General features: G+C 50.5%; 1 protein-coding gene and 1 long non-coding RNA gene across 2 annotated transcripts in view; one reads left to right on the forward strand and one right to left on the reverse strand.

The window, feature by feature from the left end:
• LOC139052487 (uncharacterized) overlaps positions 1-24,141 on the reverse strand; it is a 145,555-nt gene that overhangs the window by 24,706 nt on the left and 96,708 nt on the right. The gene's annotated exons all lie outside the window — the stretch shown is intronic.
• On the forward strand, positions 7,973-10,061 carry LOC135912528 (uncharacterized). The gene has a single exon (XM_070529606.1). The coding sequence runs from the start codon at positions 7,973-7,975 to the stop codon at positions 10,040-10,042; it is 2,070 nt and encodes a 689-aa protein (XP_070385707.1). The 3' UTR covers positions 10,043-10,061.

Consider the following 24,141-nt stretch of genomic DNA (forward strand, 5'->3'; position numbering starts at 1 on the left):
ACACAGCGTTACAGCACTGTGATCTTAAGTGCTGTAACGAATTACTATGAATGTGTACGCTCTGTTCCAGTCTATCTGCATCAGGCCCGTGAGACATGATCAGTTTCGACTTCTTTTACCAAGCTTTATTCCAGGGCTCTTTCATAATAATATATGATGTACTTTCGGGGTTTGTAAGTATGCGCAATAAAATATGCACCTAGAAAATGTTACCTGGACCAATGTTGTCACAGTGCATAGAGAGCCTTTACTTTCTGAACATGTTCAGCAGTCAATTTTCCTTCGCGATAACCTGCAACAAGCGTTTACCTGACAGAGCATTACCTTACATTACCTTAGTGCATTACCTAGAATGAGTGCCTCTTTAACCTGAAGCAGCCTCATAAAATGCAATATTATTTTTAAAAGGGTAATAAAGCTATTGTTACCTCGTTTTGCAATTTTTTAATAGTACACATATATTCGATATTCGATTCGATATTCGAAGACAGTTTTTCGCCTTATTCGTATTCGATTCGTATTCGAAAATTTCAATATTCGCACACCCCTACTGAAGACCCTTTCCGCCCCTTTACGATGCGTAGCCTGCTGCATTTCAACAAAGGTTCTTGCCTTTTCACGTTGTTCGAATGTTGACGTCGCCACATGTCTTTTTTTTCTATAATCGTTTGCATTATCCCATAATAAATATAAATCATTTCCCGCTCAGAAGGCTCGAGAGACATCTCGCGGCTCTTGCGCGCTCCGCCAGTGCGGTTGTTCATGCAGAATGAAAATGACGTGCCAGCTGCGTTATCTTCGACCATGTCGCTTAGAGTGACCTTGTGAATGCATAGGTTGTTCTTATTATGTCATTTATTATTATTTATTAGTTTACATACTATCAGTCATATTCAGGACCAAGATGGGAGTGGATTATTACAATCATAGAGAAAATGATCGTAGAAAGCTGTCATATCCATAGAAACGCAATAATACCTGTATTAATTGTCAGTTTGAAGCAAACAGGTCATAACATAATAAAACCCTCTAAAATGCACGCATATGCAGTCATGTCCAAAGAAAGCACAATATATGAACTACGTATGTCAAGTGCTATCGCAACAATTCAATCAGCATAGTGGAGAACTCCTCGCGGCTGTTTGCACATACAATACGACTGGGTAGCTTATTCCGATCACGCGTTGTTTGAACGAAAAAAGAATATTTCGTGCAAGCTTCTGAAAACCTTCTCTCGTCGACATGCCTAGGATTTTTATTGCGAGCTATTCGGCAAGTGGATAGTTTTATTTGGCGCACGTTTTATATAGAAAAATCGCTTCGTAGAGCAGTAATTATTGGTAGCAATAATTTCACATTTGTGCCACACGATGGGTTTCAGAACATTAGAAACGAAAGTTATTGTTCAGAATATAAACAAATGAATACACTTTGTTCAGTGTTACGTATCCAACATAACTTAGACTTGGCGGCGTGCATATATAACCGACATTAATTCATGCGTGGGAAATTGACCACTGAAATTAATTACTTGTGAAATTAAAGCGCTTAACATCGCTAGAGAAATGCTAAGAAGCTGCACGCGACACAATGCAACCACACAGAAAAACAAAAGAAACCAGGACGGTAGCCGAATGGCGATGGCGTTGCGCTGGTGAGAACGAGGTCGCGGGTTCGAAGTCTGCCCCGACGCCCGTATTCCTATTAAGTAGGAACGCAAAAATGCTATTGCATGCAGGTGGTCAAAATTATCCCGGAGTTCTCCACTACGACGTGCACAATAACGAAATTCTGATTTTTGCCCGGGAGCCTCATAAATTCAAATATTATTATTATTTGTTTTTAACACATATACACATTTACACAGTTTACAGGAAAGGGAAAGCGAGGAGCAGGCTGTCAACTGCCACCGGAAGGGGCACAACGCCTGCCTGCTCTTCTGAAGGGAGGTGACAGCAACACTGAAATGGAAGATAGGAAGGAGGGGAGGAGAGAGGAAAGGAAGAGCAACAGGACAAATTAAAATACTAAAGTAGAACACAGTACACTACGCACGTTGTTCTGCCGAGTTTCGACTCTGAAACCGGAATTAAAGTGACGCCGGTAGTCGGTTCACAACATACACTACAAGGTGTTTGAACCCGGCACCTCCCATCTTCGAAGGAAGAAGCGTTAGGGTACAGTACTGATCACACACAGTAGGGCCGGTCACTGAAGGTCACGCTACAACAGAATGTCGAATGTTCACGCTACAAACATGAACCCAAGGTAGGTAACTCTAGAAAGATTAATATGGCGCCATGGGCCTGATCACGGCGTGCATATATAATCGACATTAATTCATGCGTGGCAAATTGACCACTGAAATTAATTACTTGTGAAATTAAAGCGCTTAACATCGCTAGAGAAATGCTAGGAAGCTGCACGCGACACAATGCAACCACACAGAAAAATAAAAGAAACCAGCGTGGTAGCCGAATGGCGATGAAGAATAAGATAACCTCCAACGTGATTTTAATGCGTTAGCATTCCTAGGGTGCTTCATGGACTCTCTCCGGGGGCTAGCTGTCTATTTATGTATGTTTGTATCTAAACGCTTTCCCATGAAACTGGGTAGCTGGGTAGTCCAGGGGGGTATGGTTGGAGCATCGCGCTGGCTCTGCTCGGACAACAGGGTTCGAAACCAACCGACGGGCCAACTCGAGTCACTGAGCATGTGGTAATGTGCACCTATGTGCCGCTCTTCAACTATCTCTTTACCGTCACAACATGGGCCACTGTAGTTGCGGGACCGGGTTTGTACCACTTTTCAATGAAACTCCTTGACGCCGACTTGAAGCACTGTGTGTATGTGCCAGTCGGTCTTTGCTGGTCTTCAATGAACCACTTTGATGCCAGCCTGTATATGCCTGTAGTGTGTGCCACTCTATAACGAGAAAATGATCTTTTAAACTTTGCGGATGCTGGCCGGAATCGAACCCACGTCATACGGGTTCCTCAAGGACAGCAACCCGAGCCTTTAGCGGGCTGCGCCAGAAAGCCCCTTACCTCTTAGAAGGCCTGCCACGAACGCCCTCGTTATTTGTCGCTTTTGAATGAACGGGGTATTCAGCGAACTTGTCGCCATCTTGGGTCACTTTATAACGTGTGCCACTTGGTGAACTGGAAGCGAGGGAACAATTCTCAGCGTTCGCACGCACCAGCGCGCCATGCATTTCGGAAGCTATGCGAGCATTCGCGGTGGCGCCACTAGATGATGCCGAGTGTTCTTAGCGAAACGCGAAAGAGGAGTCCCGCTGGAGTACGCACCTCGTACATAACTCATTTCGACGGTGACGATACGTTGTGTCGTGATAGTGACTCAATGCTAGACGCATTACGGTCGACAGTCATCGTGAGATGGTTTCTGCCGAAATGTTTGGTGTATTAATGGCATAGATGCAATTAATACACCAAAAATTTCGGCATTGGAATTGTATTACGCTATAGCGTAATACAATTCCTTTAGTAACGATGATAGTTCACTTCACCTCACTTTCACTTTATTTCCTTAAAGACCCTCGTGTGAGGGTTTACATAAGTGGTGGGACACCTATAGATTAACAGAATAAAAAAATTTCTTTAACAAGTTATACAAACAAAAATGATTATCATGATTCAAGTAACCGCGCAATTTGGTTAAGGAACATAGATAGGCATCTGATGACAGCAAGTTCTTGGGGAAGGCCGTTCCTGTCGCTAGCAGTCCGGGGAAAGAATGAAGAGAATGTTGTTGTGCGTGCTCATGGTCGAGATACCTTCTGCTGACGTCCGCTGCGAAGAGAGAAGCTTGGTGGGGGAGGACAGATGTGAGGTTCCTGTGATAGCTCGGAATAAGAGAATTTATGAAATAATCATAAACTAGCAATGTGGCGACGAAGTGCAAGAGTAGGTAGGTTGGACTGCGATTTCAGTGATGATATGCTGATATCAAAAAGAGTTCGAGGAAAGAATGAATTTAGTTGCCCTGTTTTGAACTGGTTCAAGTGAATTAGCAAGGTATACTTGTTTCGGAGACCAGGTGGGCGATGCGTATTCTAATTTTGATCGAACTAGCGATTTGTATACGAATAGCTTAACATGCTGCAGGGGGGGGCAGAGTGGAGATGACGCTTTAAGGAGCCAAGCGTTTTGTTAGCAGATGAAATAATGTCCACGATATGGCTATTCCACGTAAGATCGTGACTACGATGAACACCGAGATATTTATATGATTGGACAAGGTCGATAGGAACGTTAGCGATAGTGTAGGGAAACAGGTGAGGATTACTGTGACAGTGAAAAGATATGTATTTGCAGTTGTTTATATATTAAGTGTGATTAGCCAGTCGTTGTACCAGTTTTGTACAAGATTTAGGTTATCTTGTAGGAATTGCTGCTTAAAGGTGTCAGTAACTGTTTTGTAAATAACACATTCATTGGCGAACATCCGAATATGGCAATCTTATTTCTTAGGTAGGTCGTTAATATAAATTCAAACAAAAGAGGCCCTAGGACGGATCCCTGGGGCACTCCTGAGGAAACAGGTAATAAGCTAGACATTTCTTTATTAATGATGACTGATTGGGAGTGGTGAGTCAAGAATTATTTTATCTATGCCAGTATATCACAATGCAAGTTTAGGCTGGAAAGTTTCAGAAATAGACGGTTACGGGGTACCTTGTCAAATGCCTTAGAAAAGTCGAGGAAGATTGAGCCAGTTTGTAGGTTAGTATCAAGGTTGGCATGCAGGTCATGAACGAAAATGGCTAGTTGAGTTTCACAGGAGTATCCTTTTCGAAATCAATGCTGCGATGAGTGAAAGAAATTATTTGAGTCCAGAAAGTATTGTTAAAGATTAGATGACGTGTTCCATGAGCTTGCAGGGTGTGCTGGTTAGTGATTTGGGGTGGTAGTTAAGTGGTGAATCTTTTTTACCCGACTTGTCGACTGGACGACGTTGCCCACTTTCCAGTCGTGGGGTATGATACCTGTAGAAATAGACTGCGAGAACAGCAAGCATAAAAACTTGCCAGACGTATGGCGTTTTTTAAGACATTTATGTTGATTTCATCAATGCCGGTAGATGAAGAAAGCTATAACTTATCGATGAGAAGGGATACGCCGGTTTCTGAGAACGTAACGGCTGGTATTGCAGTTATGGGGTCACTGGCTGTCATGAAGGGTGGTGGTTCTTGATCTTTAGTGAATACAGATGGGAAGGCAGAATTAAATATGTTAGCGCACTCAACGTCGGAAATAACGCGTCCAAATCGCCAGTCAGGGTAACAACGCGCAAAGATGGGAGGTTTCAAAGGTGCCATAATTTAGTAGGGTTATGTGAAAATATGTTCGGCAAGTCGATACGATAAAAGGAACGTTGGTGTTTTTTAGTGCGTCCAAATACGCCTTTTCAGCAGCGTAATATTTTTCCCATGCGCAATCTGTTCTGCTCAGTTTAGCACTACGGAAAAGGTGTTTCTTTTTATTTTCTAATCTTCCAAGAGTATTGGTGAACCATGGCTTGTGGTGGTTAGCGCAGAAGCTGCATTTGGGGATATATTTATTAGTCAATTCATTCATTTTATGTTTGTGTGGATGTCTTCTTCGTCAAATAACTCGTGATATGATGGGAAAAGGGCCTCCAATTCCGCGTTGAAGGCCTCATAGCTTCCTGTGTTGTAAAGAGAAAATGTTTTTGGGAAGTTGCTGTTGTTATTGGAGTGAAGTTACAGCATGCATGAATGAATTTATGATCACTGATTTCTCGGAGATAAGTAATAGCGTTGAGGCTGTCGGGGTGGCTAGCTAGTATGAGGTCAAGAATGTTAGCAGTATCTCCAGTGATGCGTGTAGGCTGGGTTACCAGTTGGGCTGGGTTAAAATTTAAGCAGACACCCACAAATTCACGGGGTTCACCCTGTTTAAATATAGGTCGATGAGAGGCTAACCAATTTATGCCAGGATAGTTGAAATCTGCAAAAAGAAGGATGTGTGCCTTAGGGTGTCTAGCTTTAAGTTCGTTTAAAATGTTGTGCAGTGTACGGGGGAATTCGGGGCCGTTATGAGGGGGTCAATAACAAACCCCAGTTAAAATAGATGCTGGTGTGGGGCGATAAAGGAGCCATAAGATTTCAAGGTCTGATGAGAGGGTGATGTGAGAACACTGTAGCTGATTGCCTGTAGCAATATGGACGCCCCCCCCCCCCCCCCCCGAGAGCTAGTGCGATCAGCACGGAAAAGATTAAAGTTTGGTAGGCTGCAAATAACTTCAGCGTCGCTTATATTATCAGTCAGCCAAGTCTCTGTCAAGAAGAGCAGGTTGCTGCCCGTTGATGACACGAGGCTGGGCACAAGATCGCCCTTTGAAAGCAGGCTGCGTATGTTGGTAAAGATAACCGAGAGGCAAATATTCTCTCGAGGGGCAGATTACATTTGTGACGATGGCGCGGTTTCTGCTTTTGCAAACGTGACTAGGGCCGCTATTTTGTAGCGATGCCTTATGCCTTATTCTATGCTATTCTTATCATCCACCACACACGGCCGCCTGATCGCGTTGATAATGTGGGCAGACCGTCGCTCTGACCAATGGCCAAGTGCGAAAAGCCTAAAAAAGCATAGAATCGGAAAAGGCATCGCTACAAAATACCGGCCTAGGTGTGCGCGTGCTTTACGAACAGGAAGGGAAAAATTTTCTCTGATTCTAAAATTGTTGCCCTTTAAATTGGGCCCGTTTGAGAGGACAGTTTCCTTTGTTTTAGAGGAGAAACATTTCACTATAATCGGCCGCTGACGGCTATTGGATCTATTGGTCCACCCGTTATTTGATCTTGTTGTTGAGTGCGGGAGTTCGCCGATGTTGAGGAGGATATTGAGATGAAACTGGAGGTTTAATTACATTATTTACCGTCAAAGTAATTAAGAGTCATAAAGTCATTGATGGACGGCAGCAAATCGGACGCTGCGGCCCGTGGCAAGAAGCACGAAAGAAATGAATGAACGAAGGAATGCTTCTCTCTGCTCCCTGTCTCTGGCTTTAACCCCTCGGGTGTCTCGGGGACACGCCTTTTTTCGGCCAATCGTCGAGCCCGCTCAGGCGTCGTCATTTTCTTCCAATGGTAGGGGCCCGTGCACGTGCCGTCACATTCGGCTCAGGGGGGTCGCTCCAAGGGCTTCACTGTCCGAGGGATGACTTGCCGCCAGTATTGCCTCCTGGTCTGCAACTGCCGTCACAATCGGCAGATAGTGTGGCTCCGAGGGCTTCACGGTGACTTACAGACGGCGTTGCCTTGGTGTTGCATCCCCGTCTGAAAGCCCTAGCATTAGGAAACATCGTTCCAGCGCACAAATGAACATGGACGAAAAGAGAAAGACAACACGAACGCCGGACTTCAACTGAATTTTATTCGTGGAAAACAGGGCTTTATGTACACAGGGGGAGAGGGGGGAGCTGCTAGTGCGCAGGACCACCCAAAAATATTTCCTTGGTCCAGGCATCACTTTCTGGAGAGTTTGCTCGGACTGTCGATGAGAGAGGTCACGCAGCCTTTCGCTCCGACGACCTCGCCTCGCCAGCCGCACCCGACTCCACGTGGGCGGACGTGCTTGCACATCGTTCCGGCGTGTGCTGCATGAGCCGCGTGGCCACCGCCATCGCGTCCTGCCACGCATGCTCTGCGCGACCTCCTACGCCTACCTCGCTGCATCGTGCCTGCCATAGGATCCCTCCCCTTGCCCGGCGTCCACACTTCGAGTGTCGAGACACCGAGACGACACCTGCTCCACGCACGGGTGTGGTGCTTTGTGCACGCGCCACGTGTGTTGTGTTGTGCGCGTACCGAGCGAGAGTTTGTTTTTCGCGGCGGGGATGCGTTTTCCCATGCCGTGCTGATATCGTGCCCTGCGGTTCTGTTGTGTGAGCGTTTTCTCTCTCTCTTTTTTTTATTTTTAAATCATGAGTTTCCTTTCACCGGAAGGACGCCCACCGCGCGCGGGTCACCGTCGACATGCCAGCACGTCGCTCGTGACACTCGAGCCGTCTAATCTCCAAGAGCTCCGCGCGAGAGAAGAGCTCCAGAACCGTGCCGCGCACATTGTCGACGAATGGCTGCGCAAGCAAGCTACCACTACGCAACCAGCGGCTCCTGCTCTGCCTATGGCTGTACTCGACAGCACTGGGGCACCGGAAGCTGTTGTGGAATTACCCCCGCCGAGCCCCATCTCCCTGACGCAGGACTCCACCCTTGCTGAGAGGACTGCCGTCTCCCTCCCCTCTTCAGACGACGAGGAAGAAATGGATTCCTCGAGCTCGCGGAAACGCGCCCGTGAAGCTGAGAGTGAGGAGGACGACGTGGCCGGCCCTCGCAAGCAGCCATCAAGCGCCCCACCGTGCTCCGAGGCTCACGTATCACCCGACGTACGCTCGGAGCGGACGGATGTCGACAGCGCAATCCCTCGACAACCAGGAGTGACGGCCATCAAATCGTCCCTGCCCCACGCACACGATGGCGGTGGTCTCGAAACGTCGGCGCCGGCTGTAGCGACCTGCCTGCCCCCGCTCCTTCAGAATGCGAGCGCCGTCTCTCGGAACCCTGATGAGTCATCAACTGCCTCCTTGGTTCTTACTCCAAGAGAGGGCGCGACTACTGATGATCACGCTCCACCAGCCACTGGACAGAGCGCAGCTGCCTTCCTGAAGGATCCGCCAGCTCCTCCTTCAAAGCGCCTTGCCTCAAAAAAGAAGGGCAAGGGGAAGCGACGGACAACTCCAGGCAGCCTGCAGCCTCCAGCGACTGCTACCACCTCGGGCCCAGCGGCTTCTCCACAGCAACAGGCGCCACTGAAGAACACCCCCAACAGTGCTCAAATCGCACCCTCCCTGGCACCCGAGAACGGCGAACCAGCAGAGGATGCTTTCACCATGGTCCTCTCTAGGAACGCCCAGCGTCGCGCCAGGGCTCTACAAGCCGCCACCATACCGGTTGACCCAGCGGTGGTCGGGACGGCCCTGTTCCGCCCTTCTGGCCCGGGAGGGGCCTTCGAGCGAGGATCCCGCCTTGCTATTGCCGCTGTGCTCTCTGCGCTGCCAGGGGTGTCCGCGGTCCGGGTTAACACAAAAAGAAACATCGTGGCCGCGGACGCGACCTCGCAGGCCTGCTTGGAGAGGCTGCTCGCCACCACTGAGCTCCGCGGCATTCCCGTTGCTGCTCGTCCACCAGCTGTCCGTGGAAACAGCACGGGCTTTATACACGGCATTGACGACGAGACTACCGACGCAGAGCTGGCTGGTGCGATCGAGTCCAGTGTCCCTATCCTGTCTGCGACCCGCTCCGGCAACAAGGCGATGCTCCGCTTTAGCAGCCCGGTCCCTCCCGAGCATGTGTCCATATACAAGCTCCAGTTCCGGGTGAGGCCTGGAAGACCGCGTCCACTGCAGTGCCAGCAATGTGGCCGCTATGGGCACGTGGCTGCAACCTGCGACAGACCTACCAGCTGCCTGCACTGTGGGAGGTCACACGAGCGAGGAGAAAGCTGCCCAAATGCCGCCCACTGCAATAATTGTGGTGGCAATCACCCTGCTAATACTCCTGCCTGTCCCAGGTGGCAGGAAGAACGTAGGGTGGCAACCATCATGGCGACCGCCCCTACTCCCCTCTCTCGTCGTGCCGTCCGGGCCTCTGTGCGGGAAGAGACACAGCAGGCGAAGACCTCCACGCAAGTCTCATATGCACAGGCCCTAACCGGCCGCACACGAATTTACCAGTCGGCGATGCTCCCTCCTGGCCAGCCACCCAAAGCAGCCCCACGGACCCTCCGAGCCGGACCACCTGTAGCTACCACCACAACCCCGGAGGCACCAGCCACACCACCACCGCAGACCTGTCCAGACCCCCGCGACCAGCTGATCGCGAGCCTGCAGCTGACGCTGAAGGCCATCGGAGAGATGCTGCCTGCTGATAGCCCACTCCGAGCCCTCTGCCTCCAGGCGGGAGGCGTGCCATCCACCCAACACCAGCATGGCTAGCATCTCATCAAGGTCCCGCCGCCGCCGCCCGAGGGTGCTCCAGTGGAACGTAAACTCGCTGCAGCGACGGCACGGCGAGCTGTGTGAGTACCTCCTGCGGTGCGACTTCGACGTCCTCGCACTGCAGGAGGTATACGCCGTGGCCGAGAACGTACGGCTCCCCGGCTACACTGGCTACTCGGGCGCCACCACCTGTGCCACACGCAGTTGCACTGCAGCACCCTGCCTAGATGGAGCCCACAAGACAGGGAAGCCACGCACGGCAATCTACGTCCGCAGCACCCTGGCGCATGCTGTTCTACCTGTTGCTGACATCGCGGGTGGCCCCCTGGAGTCATGTGCCGTCACCGTACGCCTTGGCAGCCAAGACACCGCTGTGGCGAGCATCTACATTCGTCCAGGAAAGCCGTGGGATCCTTCCAGCCTCGTACAGCTGGCTGTTCGCCTCGGTGGCCATGCAGTCCTGTGCGGTGACTTCAACGCACACCACACGGATTGGGGTAGCCGCAGCTGCACCCGCCGAGGCAAGGACCTCACAGACGCCATCAGCCGAGCTGGCCTGCTGATGTTGAACACTGGGGAGCCTACCTACGTCCGCCGCGGAGCTCGCACGGCCATCGACCTCTCCCTCACCACCGAGCAGTGCTCCTACTCCTGGGCCACAACTCCGGACACGTGGGGGTCTGACCACTTCCCTATCGTGATCAGCCCCGTGTCTGGGAGAAGGCCTAGGACAAGAACTTACCACGTCACAGACTGGTCCCTGTTCCGGAAGCACTGCAGCAATTTGGACGATGGCCGTGACTTCCTCAGCGCCATTGCGGATTGTGCTCAGGCTGCCACCGTTCAGTGCTCTGCCCAACCAGATACCCCCGCTCCGGACCTCCACCTGCTCAACCTCCGCGCCTCCAGGCGCCGTATGGAGCGCAGAGCAATCCGGACGGGCAAGGCAGAGCATTGGACCGAGTACAGACGCGCGGATGCCCGCTGCAGGCGCCAGGCCCGGCGCAGGAGGAGCCAGAGCTGGAGGAGCCTCTGCTCTGCCATCGAGGACAGATCCAGGGGACCCCTGGCTTGGAGACTCCTCAAATCTCTCACCGGCAGGAGAACAAACCTACAACCTGTCCTCGCCGCTGCCATCACGCTGGGCATCAGCGAAGAGGCCCTTGCGGAGCTCCTCGCCGACCAGTTCGCGCCGGCTGTACCACGCACTGCAGCCATCCTGCCGGTAGGACAGCCTTCCCTCAGCCTGCCTAGCTGCTTGCACAACCATCACCCGGGGTGGACATCGAGCCAGATCACTGCTATCTGCCAGGACCCCCTGACGCTGCACGAGCTCCAAGTGGCCCTGAAGAGGGGGAAGCGCCGCAGCGCACCAGGAGCCGACGGAGTGACGACCCAAATGCTCCGCAACCTGGCCGCCAGCGAGCAGCAGCGCCTGCTCGACTGCTATAACGACATCTGGAGGTCAGGGCAGGTGCCGGAGCAATGGCGCACAGCCATCGTGGCCCCCATCCTGAAGGCGGGAAAGCCGGTTGGAAACGTGAGCTCCTACCGGCCGGTCTCCCTCACTTCCGCCTCCTGTAAGGTGATGGAGGCCATTGCTTTGGTCCGACTGGACTGGGTGGCCCGTGCCCGTGGCTTCCTGGCCGATGAGCAGACGGGGTTCCGGCGGCGCCGATGCACCGCGGACTCCATCGCGGATGTGGTCTCCACGCTGGAAGAGGCCAAGGCCTGCGGTGACGCCGTGCTCCTGGTGCTTATCGACATCAAGGGGGCCTTCGACGGCCTGCCCCACTCAGTCGTTCAGCAGGTCCTGGACCTACTTGGCATCAACGGGAATCTGCGGCGGTTCATCTCGTCGTTCCTAGAGGAACGCACCCTCAGGGTACGAGTGGGCCGATCGAAGAGCTCCCCTCGGCCGGTGGCAGCGGGCGTGCCACAAGGGTCAGTGGTGAGCCCTTTCCTGTTCAACCTGGCCCTGGCCCGGCTTCCTGCTGCCCTGCCGATCGACCCCGACTATCCGGTGAGTGCCTCCATCTACGCGGACGACATCGCCCTGTGGGTGCGAAGCCCACCACACAACCACCGCAGCGCGCGCTCAGCCCTGCAAAGAGCTCTTGACACCGCCGCTGCTTACCTGAATAGCATTGGCCTTGCCATCTCGGCAAGGAAGACGGAGGCCATGCTGCTCCACCCAAGAGCAGCCGCCCGCCGCACAGCACTCCGGCTCCACCTGGAAGGCGTCCAGTTACCCTGGAGCACTGCAGTGACGTACCTGGGGCTGCGCATTGATCACCGACTGTCCTGGCTGCCTGCTGTCAAGACCCTGCATGTCCAGGTCCTCCGTGTCCGCAAGGCAGTCTCCCAGCTTCTTTCCCGAGGACAGGGCTGTACCACTGGGTGGGCACTACGGCTGTACGATGCAGCAGCCACCTCACGCCTGCGGTACGCCCTCCCACTCGTGGCACTACCACCAGCCCGTCTCAAGAAGCTGGAGCTGCAGCATCGGGCCGCGATTAGGCTCTGCCTGGGCGCTCCCCGCAGCTCCCAAGTCGCTGCAACCTTGGCCGAGGCGGGAGCATGGCCCCTGTCACTCCTCCTCCTACAGCAGGGGCTACGCCATGTTGACCGCCTCCACCATGGACCAGACGGCAGTGCCCTGCTCTCCCGACTGCGCTCGCGGCCCCATTCACAGATGGGCAGACTCTGTGGGCTGTACGAAGAGGTGATTGGGAGGCCTCCAGCGAACAACGCACAACTGCCTCCTCCCCAGAGACCACCCATACCCATCACCACAGAGCTGCCCGGCGTTTCCAAACGGCGCTCCCCAACTTGTCCCCTTCAACAGACGGCTGCTTCCCTCCTGCATGAGGACCACGGTGGAAACCTGCAGATCTACGTTGACGGCTCGGTAATGCCGGACACAGGCTCGTCGACTGCGGCCTGCGTGGTGCCCGCTTTGGGGAAGAGCAAGCAGTGTCGCCTCCCCAACCATGCGACGTCAACAGCGGCAGAGGTTGCAGGCCTTCACCTGGCTGTGGACTTACTCGCAGAGGAGCTTCCAGTGACCCCAGTGACCATCTACTGCGACTCCAAGGCGGCACTCCTCAGCCTGCAGAGACCAGAAAGGGCCAGCCTCGGGGTTGCCTTGCTCTCGTCAAGGCTGATGGCGCTCCAGGAGGCGGGCTGCTCAGTATCACTGCACTGGCTTCCAGCCCGCGTAGGGATACCGGGCAACGAGGAAGCAGATGCACTGGCAAAGCGTGCCCACCACTGCGTGGTCCAGCCCAGCCTGGCAGTGACAGCCAGTGATTTCACATGCCACAGGCTTCGGCGCCATCTGCTGGCCTGCCATCCGGACAAGCGGATGTCCTTGGGCCGCCCTCCGCGACCACTTCCACAGCGCGGCCTCGCACGCAGGGAGACCTCCCTCCTTCTGCGACTGAGGATTGGCTGCTGTTGGACGGGTGCTCGCCGCCACCGGCACGGCCTCATCGCCTCTCCAGCCTGTGCCTCCTGTGGGGAGCCCGAGACCCTGGAGCACCTCCTGCTGGCCTGCCCTGCTTACCTGCAGCAGCGTGACCGTCTCCTGCAGGAGTTCCGACGACTGGGGCTTCCTTCTACACGACAGGAAGACATCCTCTTCCCTGGTCGTAGCGAGCTACCAGCCCTCCTGAGTGTCGTTGAGTACCTCGACTCGTCGGGGCTCTCGGCGAGACTCTAGGATTTTCTGCAAAGACGGATAGCCTCACGGCTACCCAAACCACTCTAGGCTACTCGAACTGCCCCAATCATCTGGCTCCTGCTGGATCACCGCTCCCTGGCCTTTCACCAGATCACCAATCCTACCGGACCCACTGGGCCCTTCCTGCCGGACTGCTCATCCGCTGCCATGGCGACCCTTTAACCCTCTACTCTCCTATCTCCTTTGCTCCCACTATCCCCCCCCCACCCCGTAGACGCTGAGCCGTGCTCCCGCAAGGGCTGCAGAAAACAGCGTCAACCTTTCCTTACCCCTTCAAGAACCACTTCTCTCTCCAGGCAACAATCATCAGAGGCATCGAAACCAAAAGAAGAAAAGAAGAAAGAAGCAAAAACTGAAAAAAGGCGAAAAAAACTTTCTTTTTCTTCCCTCCCCTTTCTCCTCTTTTTTACATCCCTCAGTACAATGTTGTTCATCTCCCGCCCTACCTAGCAGATTCGACACACACGCTTGCCCTAAGATAATCAAGTTCTTTTTTCCCGAGCACAACAGAAGGAGCACTGACACAGTAATCGTTTTCATTACAGATACAAAAGGCTTCAAAAATTTCCCGGTTTTTCTGATTGCTAAATTTGCGCAACACACGTGTTCGTTCGAAAAACGCCTTGCATGCTGGCTTGTGCGAGCAACGGCAAATGTTGTCGGCTAAATGACCAGCGCCACTTAGTTAAGTAGCATTCCTGCGATGCTCTAGCAGGCGTTCTTTCAGACAGCGTCCGGTTTGGCCAATATAGCATTTCCCACAAGCGAGGAGAATACTATACACAACACCAACGTCACATTCAACGAGGGCTTTGGTGTGCTTTATTTTGCAGGCTGGCTTCTTATGGGATTCGTTTACTAGGCGACATATTCGTCCCAGCTTTTCTGGTGCTGAAAACACAACACGCACCCCGCACCTGTCACCAACCTTCTTGAGGCGGTGAAAAACCTGCTGCCAATAGGGCACTACGATAGGGCGCTGTAACGGGCGTGCGTCTTTTTTCAGCCTGCGCCTCCCTCCAACCTTTACCTCGCGAATCTGGCTCTCTATCACCAAGGCCACGATTTCTCCGTGGAACCCAGCCTTTTTCAGGCGCCTTAGCTTGGCGTCAACGCTTTCACGAACTTGATGTTCGCAGGACTTCTCTAGAGCAGAGCGGATACAGTTTTTTGCTATAACCCTTTTTACGAGCTTGGAGTGGGCCGATTGATAATTAACAATTTATTTTTTTCGACCGTGGCTTGTACTGCCAGCACACGCGCGCTCCGTGAAAAATAAGACACACATCGAGGTACATCGAGCTGTGTCGAATCAGCTAGGTAGGGCGGGAAATCAACAAGATTGTACTGAGTGATGTGAAAAAGAAGGAGAAAAGAGAGAGAAGAAAAAAAAAACGTTTTTTCACCACTTTTCAATTTTTGCTTCTTTCTTCTTTTCTTCTTTTGGTTTCGGCGCCTCTTATGATTGTTGCCTGGACCAAGGAAATATTTTTGGGTGGTCCTGCGCACTAACCGCTCCCCCTGTGTACATAAAGCCCTGTTTTCTATGAATAAAATTCAGTTGAAGTCCGGCGTCCATGTTGTCTTTCTCTTTTCGTCTATGTTCAATTGTCAGCTGGTTTGATGTTTCATAATGCTAATCACAACCAACTAGCCCAGCTGTCCATACTTATTGAAAGCGCTAAGCTGGAGGAGATGGGTTGTTTCTGAACGAGCTTTCAAAGCTGCAAAGCAGCTTTGCTCGGGACCAGGATCAACTACGTGGAATCGTGCAAGGCTCCCGTTGCACTTTCGGGAAGAGTCAAGCAGTGGGACAATAGCTCCACGTGCAGCGCACGAGTTGGGAGTCGCCAACTTGTCTGGACGTGCGACGCCTCGTGATGGGGTCGCCATCTTGTCTGACAGGTCCGGGAACGTGTTAGACGCGCTTCTGCGCACCTTAATTGGGTGCGACGGCGATTCGATGTGGTCTGGTGAACTCGAGTGATACCAGGAAAAGGGACCGCATCTAACAGCTCCTCCTCGCCCCTGAGGTTCGGAATGGCCAGTGAAATCAATTCGCTGGTCATGAGGAACGCTGAAAGGACATGCAGGGTACCGGTGACGAGCCTGGTGGGACAATTTTCGGGATCCCGGGCCCTGGAGAACGTACGTCAAACAAACGAAACATGGCGCTGCACCACGTGCAAGCGCAGGCTCTTTAACCATGACTCGCCAGGCTATTACTACGTCAAAATGAACCCTGATCTTTTCTTTCCCTAATTTTGATAAAGCAGCTCCAACCACCTTTCTAAACTGCTTTCCATATCTCCTCGAGTCCCGGCAAGACCAGAGTGATATTGTCGTTGCAACCGAAACGGGGGAAATTTAAACAATTAAGGAAAACAACCGAACATAACTTAAGTGGCCTAACTTCACGAACGGCCTGTTCTTACCCTATCGCAGTGGCGTACTTATCGCACGTACTGGTGCCACTGAACCGTCTGGTCAACTCCACAAGTGCGTAATCACAATCGCGCTAGCCCTGTGGTTCTGTAAGAGTTGAGGAGGACGTCGGGATGAAAAACTTGGGATGCTCATTTACATTATTTACAGTGAGCCGACCAAGAAGTTAACAGTCATAGAAGTCATTACGGGCAGGCAGCAACTCGGACGCTGCGGCCCGCGGCAAGAAGCTCGAAAGAGATCAATCAAGGAATGCTCTAGGAATGCTCTCTGAATGCTCCCGGTCTGCGTCTTGTCAGCCCTTAGGTGTCTCGAAGACACGTCATGTTCGGCCAATGGGTGAGCCTGCTCAGGTGATGCCATTTTCGGCCAATCGGCGAGCCCGCTCAGGTGTCGTCATTTTCGGCCAATGGTAGGCGCCCATGCGATTGTGTCACACCCTGCGGAGAGTCTCGCTCCTTGGTCCCCATTTATCCGAGTGCTTACTTCTCGCTGTGGTCTTGCCGTCCCGGTCTGCAACTACCGTCACCAAGGCGGAGAGGGTCGCTCCTTGGGACCCAATTGTCCGAGGGCTTTCTCCCTATCTCCTCGTTTCGTCTTGCCTCTTAGACCCACGTTACCTGGAATAGCGCCAGGCTCTCACTTCACTTTCGGGAAGAGTCAAGCAGTGAATAGCTCCAGATGCGGCGTACGAGGTGGGGGCCACCAACTTGTTTGCACGTGCCGCGCCTCGGGAATGTGGTATACGTGCTTCTGCGCTCCTTAATTAGCTGTGGCACGATTCGATGTGGTCTGGGGAACTCGAAGGAGGCTCAGGAAAAGGTCCCGTATCTAACAGCTCCTATTCAGAACGCGTACTTGCGTCGTAGGCAAACGTTTCATCACGCTTACTCACGTTTCTTCCTCTAGTCCATACAGGACACGCATCTTAAACGAACAACAAAACTTGCGTAACTTACGCATTCTGCAGAACCCTTAAAAATGCGTCTTCTAATAACTAGTTCCACGCACGCTTACCAGAGAAGTCAGAACGCGGCCGTCCTCAGCACACACGAGCGCCCGTCATAAACATTCTGCTTTCTTCCGTCCACACAGGACACGCATTAATGAACTAAGAACGCTTCTCAGTGCAAATTATGCACTTACTGAAAACCTACGTGCTTAACCTTAAAAATTTTCGAAAACACTTCTAAAAATAAAGAAGGTTAACTAATGCACACGCGTGTTATCATAGGCCTCTCACCTATAATCTGGACGCTTCATTTTACTCACGAGAAAAACCCAATCTACACATTAATTAATACCTCGCAAAACTAAAGGCTTAGATAAAACGCATGTCTCTCAAATCTCGGCGCTTCTCAAACGAAAACATAAAAAAAGCTCCTTCCTTACACATTAAAGGAAACTTTACTCTTAAATCGCGAACATTTTTCAATTGCTCAAAAATAAAACAGAAGAAAACGTTTCACTTCTACGAAAGTTGTTTTCGTTTCCCGTTCCACACGTTTACGGCTGACTCATACTTTTGAGCCGTACACGAAGTTGCCGCGATTCAAGAGCTATTGTGGCTACCCAGGAACAACAAGAGGACTGACACACAATCAGCTCCTTCAAGACGTTACAGTCTCTGGCCAATTTGCGTCCTGGCGCGAGGCTTTCATCATGAACTCGACTGACCGCGTCGCGACTCCCTACCACCTCGTCTCGTCTTGCTACCTTGCTTTCCTTCGCACTACATGCTGCGCACCGAAAAGAATGGCGAGGAACATAACTGCCCCGTGTCCTTTGTTCGCGTCCGCGCAGAACATGCTTCTCGGTCTCTTTTTGACCGGTGGCTAGAACGTGCTTGATGCGCACATGTCGTCAACGACGACCGCACCCTTCTTTTCTTCGCGCACTGCTTTTTTGCGTCTGTCGCCGTCTTTGGCTGCGCTACATTATTCACCGTCTTCCGATCTTTCCGGCCCTTCTTTCAACGGCACTTCTCCCTCGAACTCCCTTTCATGCCGCCTTCTCGCGTCTCAAGCTGGCCGGTATACATATCGTCGGCTTGGATCACTCTCCAGCCTACGCAGTCCGGGTGAGTTTTCTTTGAATCAACTCTCTCTTTGCCTGGAGTGGCGGACAGCTCAACCGACACTGCAACAATGCCGCAGTTTTTACTCGAGCTATGCAACTCGCACTCCTGCGAACTGCCCTCTACTGCACTGCCCAGCTCACGCTGCGCATCGGCACACAGCTCGACGGTCTCGATCGCTGTCTCACCCGCACAGTCCGAATGATTCTTAACGAAATCATCCCTCTCTTGGCTACCTAGACTGGCGGAGAGCTGCACCGATCCCTGAACCACGGAGTTGTCTTCCCTTGAGCTACGCTGCTTGTAATCCTGCGAAATGTCCTCAAGTGCATCTTCCAGCTGGCACTTCCCATCGGCACGCAGATCTGACTCGACATGGGTGCTCGTATCTGTCGGGTTAGCAGTACTCTGTATTTCATTAACGACCTCGTTAACATTACCTGCAACGCACACGCACGGTGACTGCGCCAATTTATTCACAGCTGGCCTAGCTGTCTCTACAGTGCTCTGTTGGCACAGCCCCTCGTCGCTCTCACTACGGCCTTTAACGGCCTCTGTTGCCACAAAGGCATCGTTAGTAGCTAGCGCTTCCGTTCACCTATGCATGTGCCGCTAATCTCACAGGCACTACGCTTCTCGTCGGCTCTGTAGTCTCTGTAGCACGCCGCAACCTTCGCTTCTCATTCCAACGAGCAGCTCTGTCTCCAGGAGGCATCTCACCTCGTGAGTGTCTAGCAGAGGCAAGCGCAGCTGCTTATATACCGCCGCGACGCCGCGAGCGACGGCGCGAGTTGGAGCCCCGTTTCTCCTCTGTCGTGACGTCACGGTGTCACGTGGTCAGCCTTGAAGGCGACGCCGCGAGCGACGGCGCGAGTTGGAGCCCCGCTTCTCCTCTGTCGTGACCTCAGGGTGTCAAGTGGTATTGAAGGCGACACCGCCGCGCCTGAAGAGCTGGGTTGAGCTCTAGTAATATGCTTCGCATAACAAATGTTGGGCACTTGCCTCGACAGGTACAAATTATTTGGTGATAGTATCACCATGAAGAGCCTTCCGAGTTTATTAGGAAGGGTATCAGTGGTCATGAGTAAGATATAATATGGCAGCAGGCACTGCTGAAGACATAGACGGATATAAGCTACACACAATGAGCAGGCACTGAATGTATGTATTGCTTCTCTTTATTGTCTTCCATTGAGAGGCGCCAGCAAATTTGCTACTGAGAACTTCCGGTAGTTTGCACTGGTTCCTTCCTATCGTAAATTCAACAGGTTAATATGAAGAAGAGGAAGTTAGATGATTGGCGTAAAAGAGCGACAGTACAATTCCGTCAGGGCACGAAAGACATTTATCTATAATGAATTTTCCTTTATGGAAACATGACAATAGCCATCACGACACAAATCTATCTATGCATCTATCCATCTATCCATCTATGCATCTATCCATCTATGCATCTATCCGTCTGTCTGTCTGTCTATCCGTCCGTCCGTCCGTCCGTCCGTCCATCCGTCCGTCCAGTGCATCGACACTGCATCTATGAATCATTATGTCGGGTGTTTCCCTTACGAGGAAGCTTTAGCTCTGGCTCATCTCCGACGCGGCATATTCAAATACACCTAAAACGCAGAAACGCTTTTTTGAGATCACCCCTGGACAGATTTTAATGAAATTTGTTGCATTTGAGAGAGAACGGTTAATTATAGTGCCTGATAGAAGCGGTATTTCAATTTAGAGCTTGAATTCTGCTAAAACAATTTTTAAAAATTCGAGAGTTCGAAAAATATAGAAGCACAAGGTTTCCAAATTAATAGCTCTGCATCAAGAACTGATATCCCGGTTCTGTATACGGCACTCATTAGATCATTCAAAGCGGACAAATTCGATATGCCAATTTATATCTTACGTGAATTTGTTACGTTGTGCACAAGGGTTCCGCAAAATGTATATTCCCATATTGCTAATTTTCTTTTAGATTCATGTATAACATATCAATTTTCTTCTCTTTAGATGTATTATTAGATGCAATTCACATAATTGTAATATTGCTGCATCACGTTCGTCCTGTCCAAATCCTCCGTTGACGCTCCTCACTAACACGAACCAAATTGAAGTAGACGTAGATGGCGTTCCGTTGACGGCAATAATTGATACTGGAGCCCAAGTGTCCATAATGAGCGCTAATCTGTGTCGTCTCCTCAGAAACGTTTTTACGCCTGCCATCACTCGAGCCGTACGCGTTGCCAATGGCACCACTGTTGCCGTCAGGGGTATGTATGTACACTGCTCGCATATGAATTGCTGGCCGCCAAGTTCCAGTACTGTTCACCGTGCTGACCAGTTGTCCTCATGACCTAATCTTCGGGCTCGACTTTCTTACGACGCATTCTGCCCTCATCGACTGTGCCACCGGTGCGCTGTGCCTCGAGCTTCCTCTTCTTTCAGACATTCGCCACGAACATCCGAACACCGTCTGCCTTACAGCGTTTGTTTGCTTACCTCCAAAAGCCCTAACCTTCATCGAATTGGCCTCAACGGCAACCGTGCCTGATGGCGACTATGTCGTCGCACCTATTCGTGATCTCCTTCATTTTTCATTGCTGAGTTAGATAGTTGTAATCTTGATAGTCTAGTTTTCTGAAAATTTGCGATTTTTGCTAATTTCTAATAAATGTTGAGAACTTAAATCGAAAATTCGAAACCAACAGTCAATAGATTTCAAGTTTTTGTTTTCGATGTAACAAACCTCGTCAAGCTTGCTGTAGTGGTTGCCAGGAAAAGTGAATTCTCCTCTTACATGTAATTAGGTAAGAGCACCCTAGCTGAAGCTTCCTCTTAAGAGTGGTGTGCGTTGTACCCGAGTGGTCGTTTATGACTCATAGTTGCAACTCTAACACCTCGTACCAGAAACTGTGGAATTCTCAGGTATGTAAGCAAACATAGAAACCTAGCCTTTCTGGTATTATTTGCTTTCCATGCTGAGTGAAAACGTTGCCGAGTTCTAGAATTGCTATTGTCCATTACGCACTTTTTATTGGTTGCAAAAAACAAACAGCCCATGAAACACGTTATAATCCTGTATTAGGTGTTACACGTGTCAGACTTTTTTTAACCGGCGAGAAAGAACGCCTTTGATTATACATGTAAATGTGGATGCCTTTCGTGCACTACCATTTCATTTACATACACAGCGTGAAACGCGGCCGTATAGCTCCTCCCGAGAAAAACGCAGTGTTTAATTATAGTTTAATTTAGACGATCATACGTTCGTTTAGCGTTCTTTTCCTAATAAAATCAATCCTCGTGTCTGATAATTGTGGAAGTTTCTTTCTTGGAGCCGCTTCCTTTTTTTTTTCTTCTCCCAAATGAGCGCACACCCGTCTGTGCGAACGAAAGCGTGGCTACGCACGAGCATAGGGCCAGGGATTAAGGACGGATTACGGTGGAATCCTTCTTCTCCTAGCAGGGAGATTTACAGGGGGGCCTGTGCCGCGGCAGCTGAATGTAAACACAAGGGTACGAGTCGTCGCTTTATTGAGGGAAATTTTGATGGCTAAACAGCGAGGACAATGTGTTGGCACACGAGCATGCTATGCTAATACCGCGACATTGTGCATATATGCACCCATTTTTTTTCCTTTCTCGCATATGCTTGGCTGCGTTTCTTAAGCTCTCTTATCCCTTAACGGCCATGCTCTGTCTTCTTCGCGCCTGTGGAGCTTTGTAGTGATTACAGCCACAAGTGTCTGCGAGACGCCTGACGTAAGCTGCGTGTTCCGTCTGTGTCACGCGAATCAGTTATGTGCCCATCCATTCTTCCTTCTACATGTTCTTCAAGCTCCATTGCTATGCCTCCAACATAGAAAGTGAGGATGCATTAACAGCTGTTTGCCTTTTTTTGTCCTCATCATTTCATATGTTTGATGTTGATAAAGTCTTTGTAGTCTTACACGAGCGGTTCGACAAAAGAGCGTAGTTTTTATCAACACATGCAATACAGTTTTCGTTGATCTACTAGCAAGAAGCAAACGGCTATAATTTTCTAGTAAAAACGCGGTTTTTATTTTTTGCTGCCATGTAGGCGGAAATAAAGAAAATAAAAAAACTGGGAGAATTCGCAATAATGACGGGCTGAGGAAATGAATTCTGTGGTTTCACGTGCCGAAATCCCGATTTGATCATGAGGCACGCCGTTGCGGGGTCATCATCATCAGCCTGGTTAAGCCCACTGAAGGGGAAAGGCCTCTCCAATACTTCTCCAATTACCCTGGTCATGTACTAATTGCGGCCATGTTGTCCCTGCAAACTTCTTAATCTCATCCGCCCACCTAACTTTCTGCCGTCCCCTGCTACGCTTTCCATCCCTTGGAATCCAGTTCGTAACCCTTAATGACCATCGGTTATCTTCCCTCCTCATTACATGCCCTGCCCATGCACATTTCGTTTTCTTGATTTCAAATAAGGTGTCATTAACTCACGTTTGTTCCTCACCCAATCAGCTCTTTTGTTATCCCTTAACGTTACACTTATCATTCTTTTTACCATAGTTCGTTGCCTCGTCCTCAATTTAAATATAACCCTTTTCGTAAGCCTCCAGGTTTCTGCCGCGTACGTGAGTACTAGAAAGACACAGCTGTTTTACATTTTTCTCTTGAGGAATGATGGCAACCTCCTGTTCACGATCTGAGAATGCCTGCCAAACGCACCCCAGCCCATTCTTATTCTTCTGATTATTTCAGTCTCATGATCCGGATCTGTGGTCACTACCTGTCCTAAGTCGATGTATTCCCTTACCACTTCCAGTGCCTCACTACCTATCGTAAACTGCTATGCTCTTCCGAGACTGTTAAACATTATTTAGTTTTCTGCACACTAATTTTTAAAGCCAACCTTCTGCTTTGCCTTTCCAGGTCAGTGAGCATTCATTACAATTGGTCCCCTAAGTTACTAAGCAAGACAATATCATCAGCGAATCGCAAGTTACTAAGGTATGCTCCATTAGCTTTTATGCCCTATTCTTCCCAATCCAGGTCCCTAAATACCTGCTGTAAACACGCTGTGAATACTATTGGAGAGATCGTATCTCCCTGCCTGCCGCCTTTCTTTATTGGGATTTTGGTTTCTTTATGGAGGACTACGGTGGTTTCGGAGCCGCTATATATAGCTTTCAGTATTTCTACCTACGGCTCGTCTACACCCTGATTCCGCAATTCATCTATGACTGCTGAGGTTTCGACTGAATCAAACGCTTTCTCGTAATCAATGAAGGCTATATATAAGGGTTGGTTATATTCCGCACATTTCTCTAACCCCTGATTGATAGTGTGAATATGGTCTATTGCTGAGTAGCCTTTACGGAACCCTGCCTGGTCCTTTGGTTGACAGAAGTCTAAGGTGTTCCTGATTCTATTTGCGATTACCTTAGTAAATACTTTGTAGGCAACGGACAGTAAGCTGATCGGTCTCTAATTTTTCAAGTCTTTGGCGTCCCCTTTCTTATGGATTAGGATTATGTTAGCGCTCTTCCAAGATTTCGCTTGAAGTCATGCGGCATGGCGTATAAAGGGTGGCCAGTTTTTCTAGAAGAATCTGCCCACCATCCTTCAGCAAATCTCCTGTTACCCGCATTTGCATAGCTCACAAGGCTTTCTTTACTTCTTCAGGCGTTGCTTGTGGGATTTCAAATTCGTCTAGACTATTCTCTATTCCATTATCATCGTGTGTGTTACTGGTACTGTACAAATCTCTAAAGAACTCCTCAGACACTTGGACTATCTCATCCATATTAGTAATGATATTGCAGGCTGTGTCTCTTAACGCATACATCTGATT

This window comes from Dermacentor albipictus, unplaced genomic scaffold, assembly GCF_038994185.2.
Source record: "Dermacentor albipictus isolate Rhodes 1998 colony unplaced genomic scaffold, USDA_Dalb.pri_finalv2 scaffold_24, whole genome shotgun sequence".
In the NCBI taxonomy this organism is placed as follows: Eukaryota; Metazoa; Arthropoda; class Arachnida; order Ixodida; family Ixodidae; genus Dermacentor; species Dermacentor albipictus.

Bases quoted from the DNA above. Each gene is read 5' to 3' on its own strand.
- LOC135912528 (XM_070529606.1), top strand. From the start codon at position 7,973: ATGAGTTTCCTTTCACCGGAAGGACGCCCACCGCGCGCGGGTCACCGT.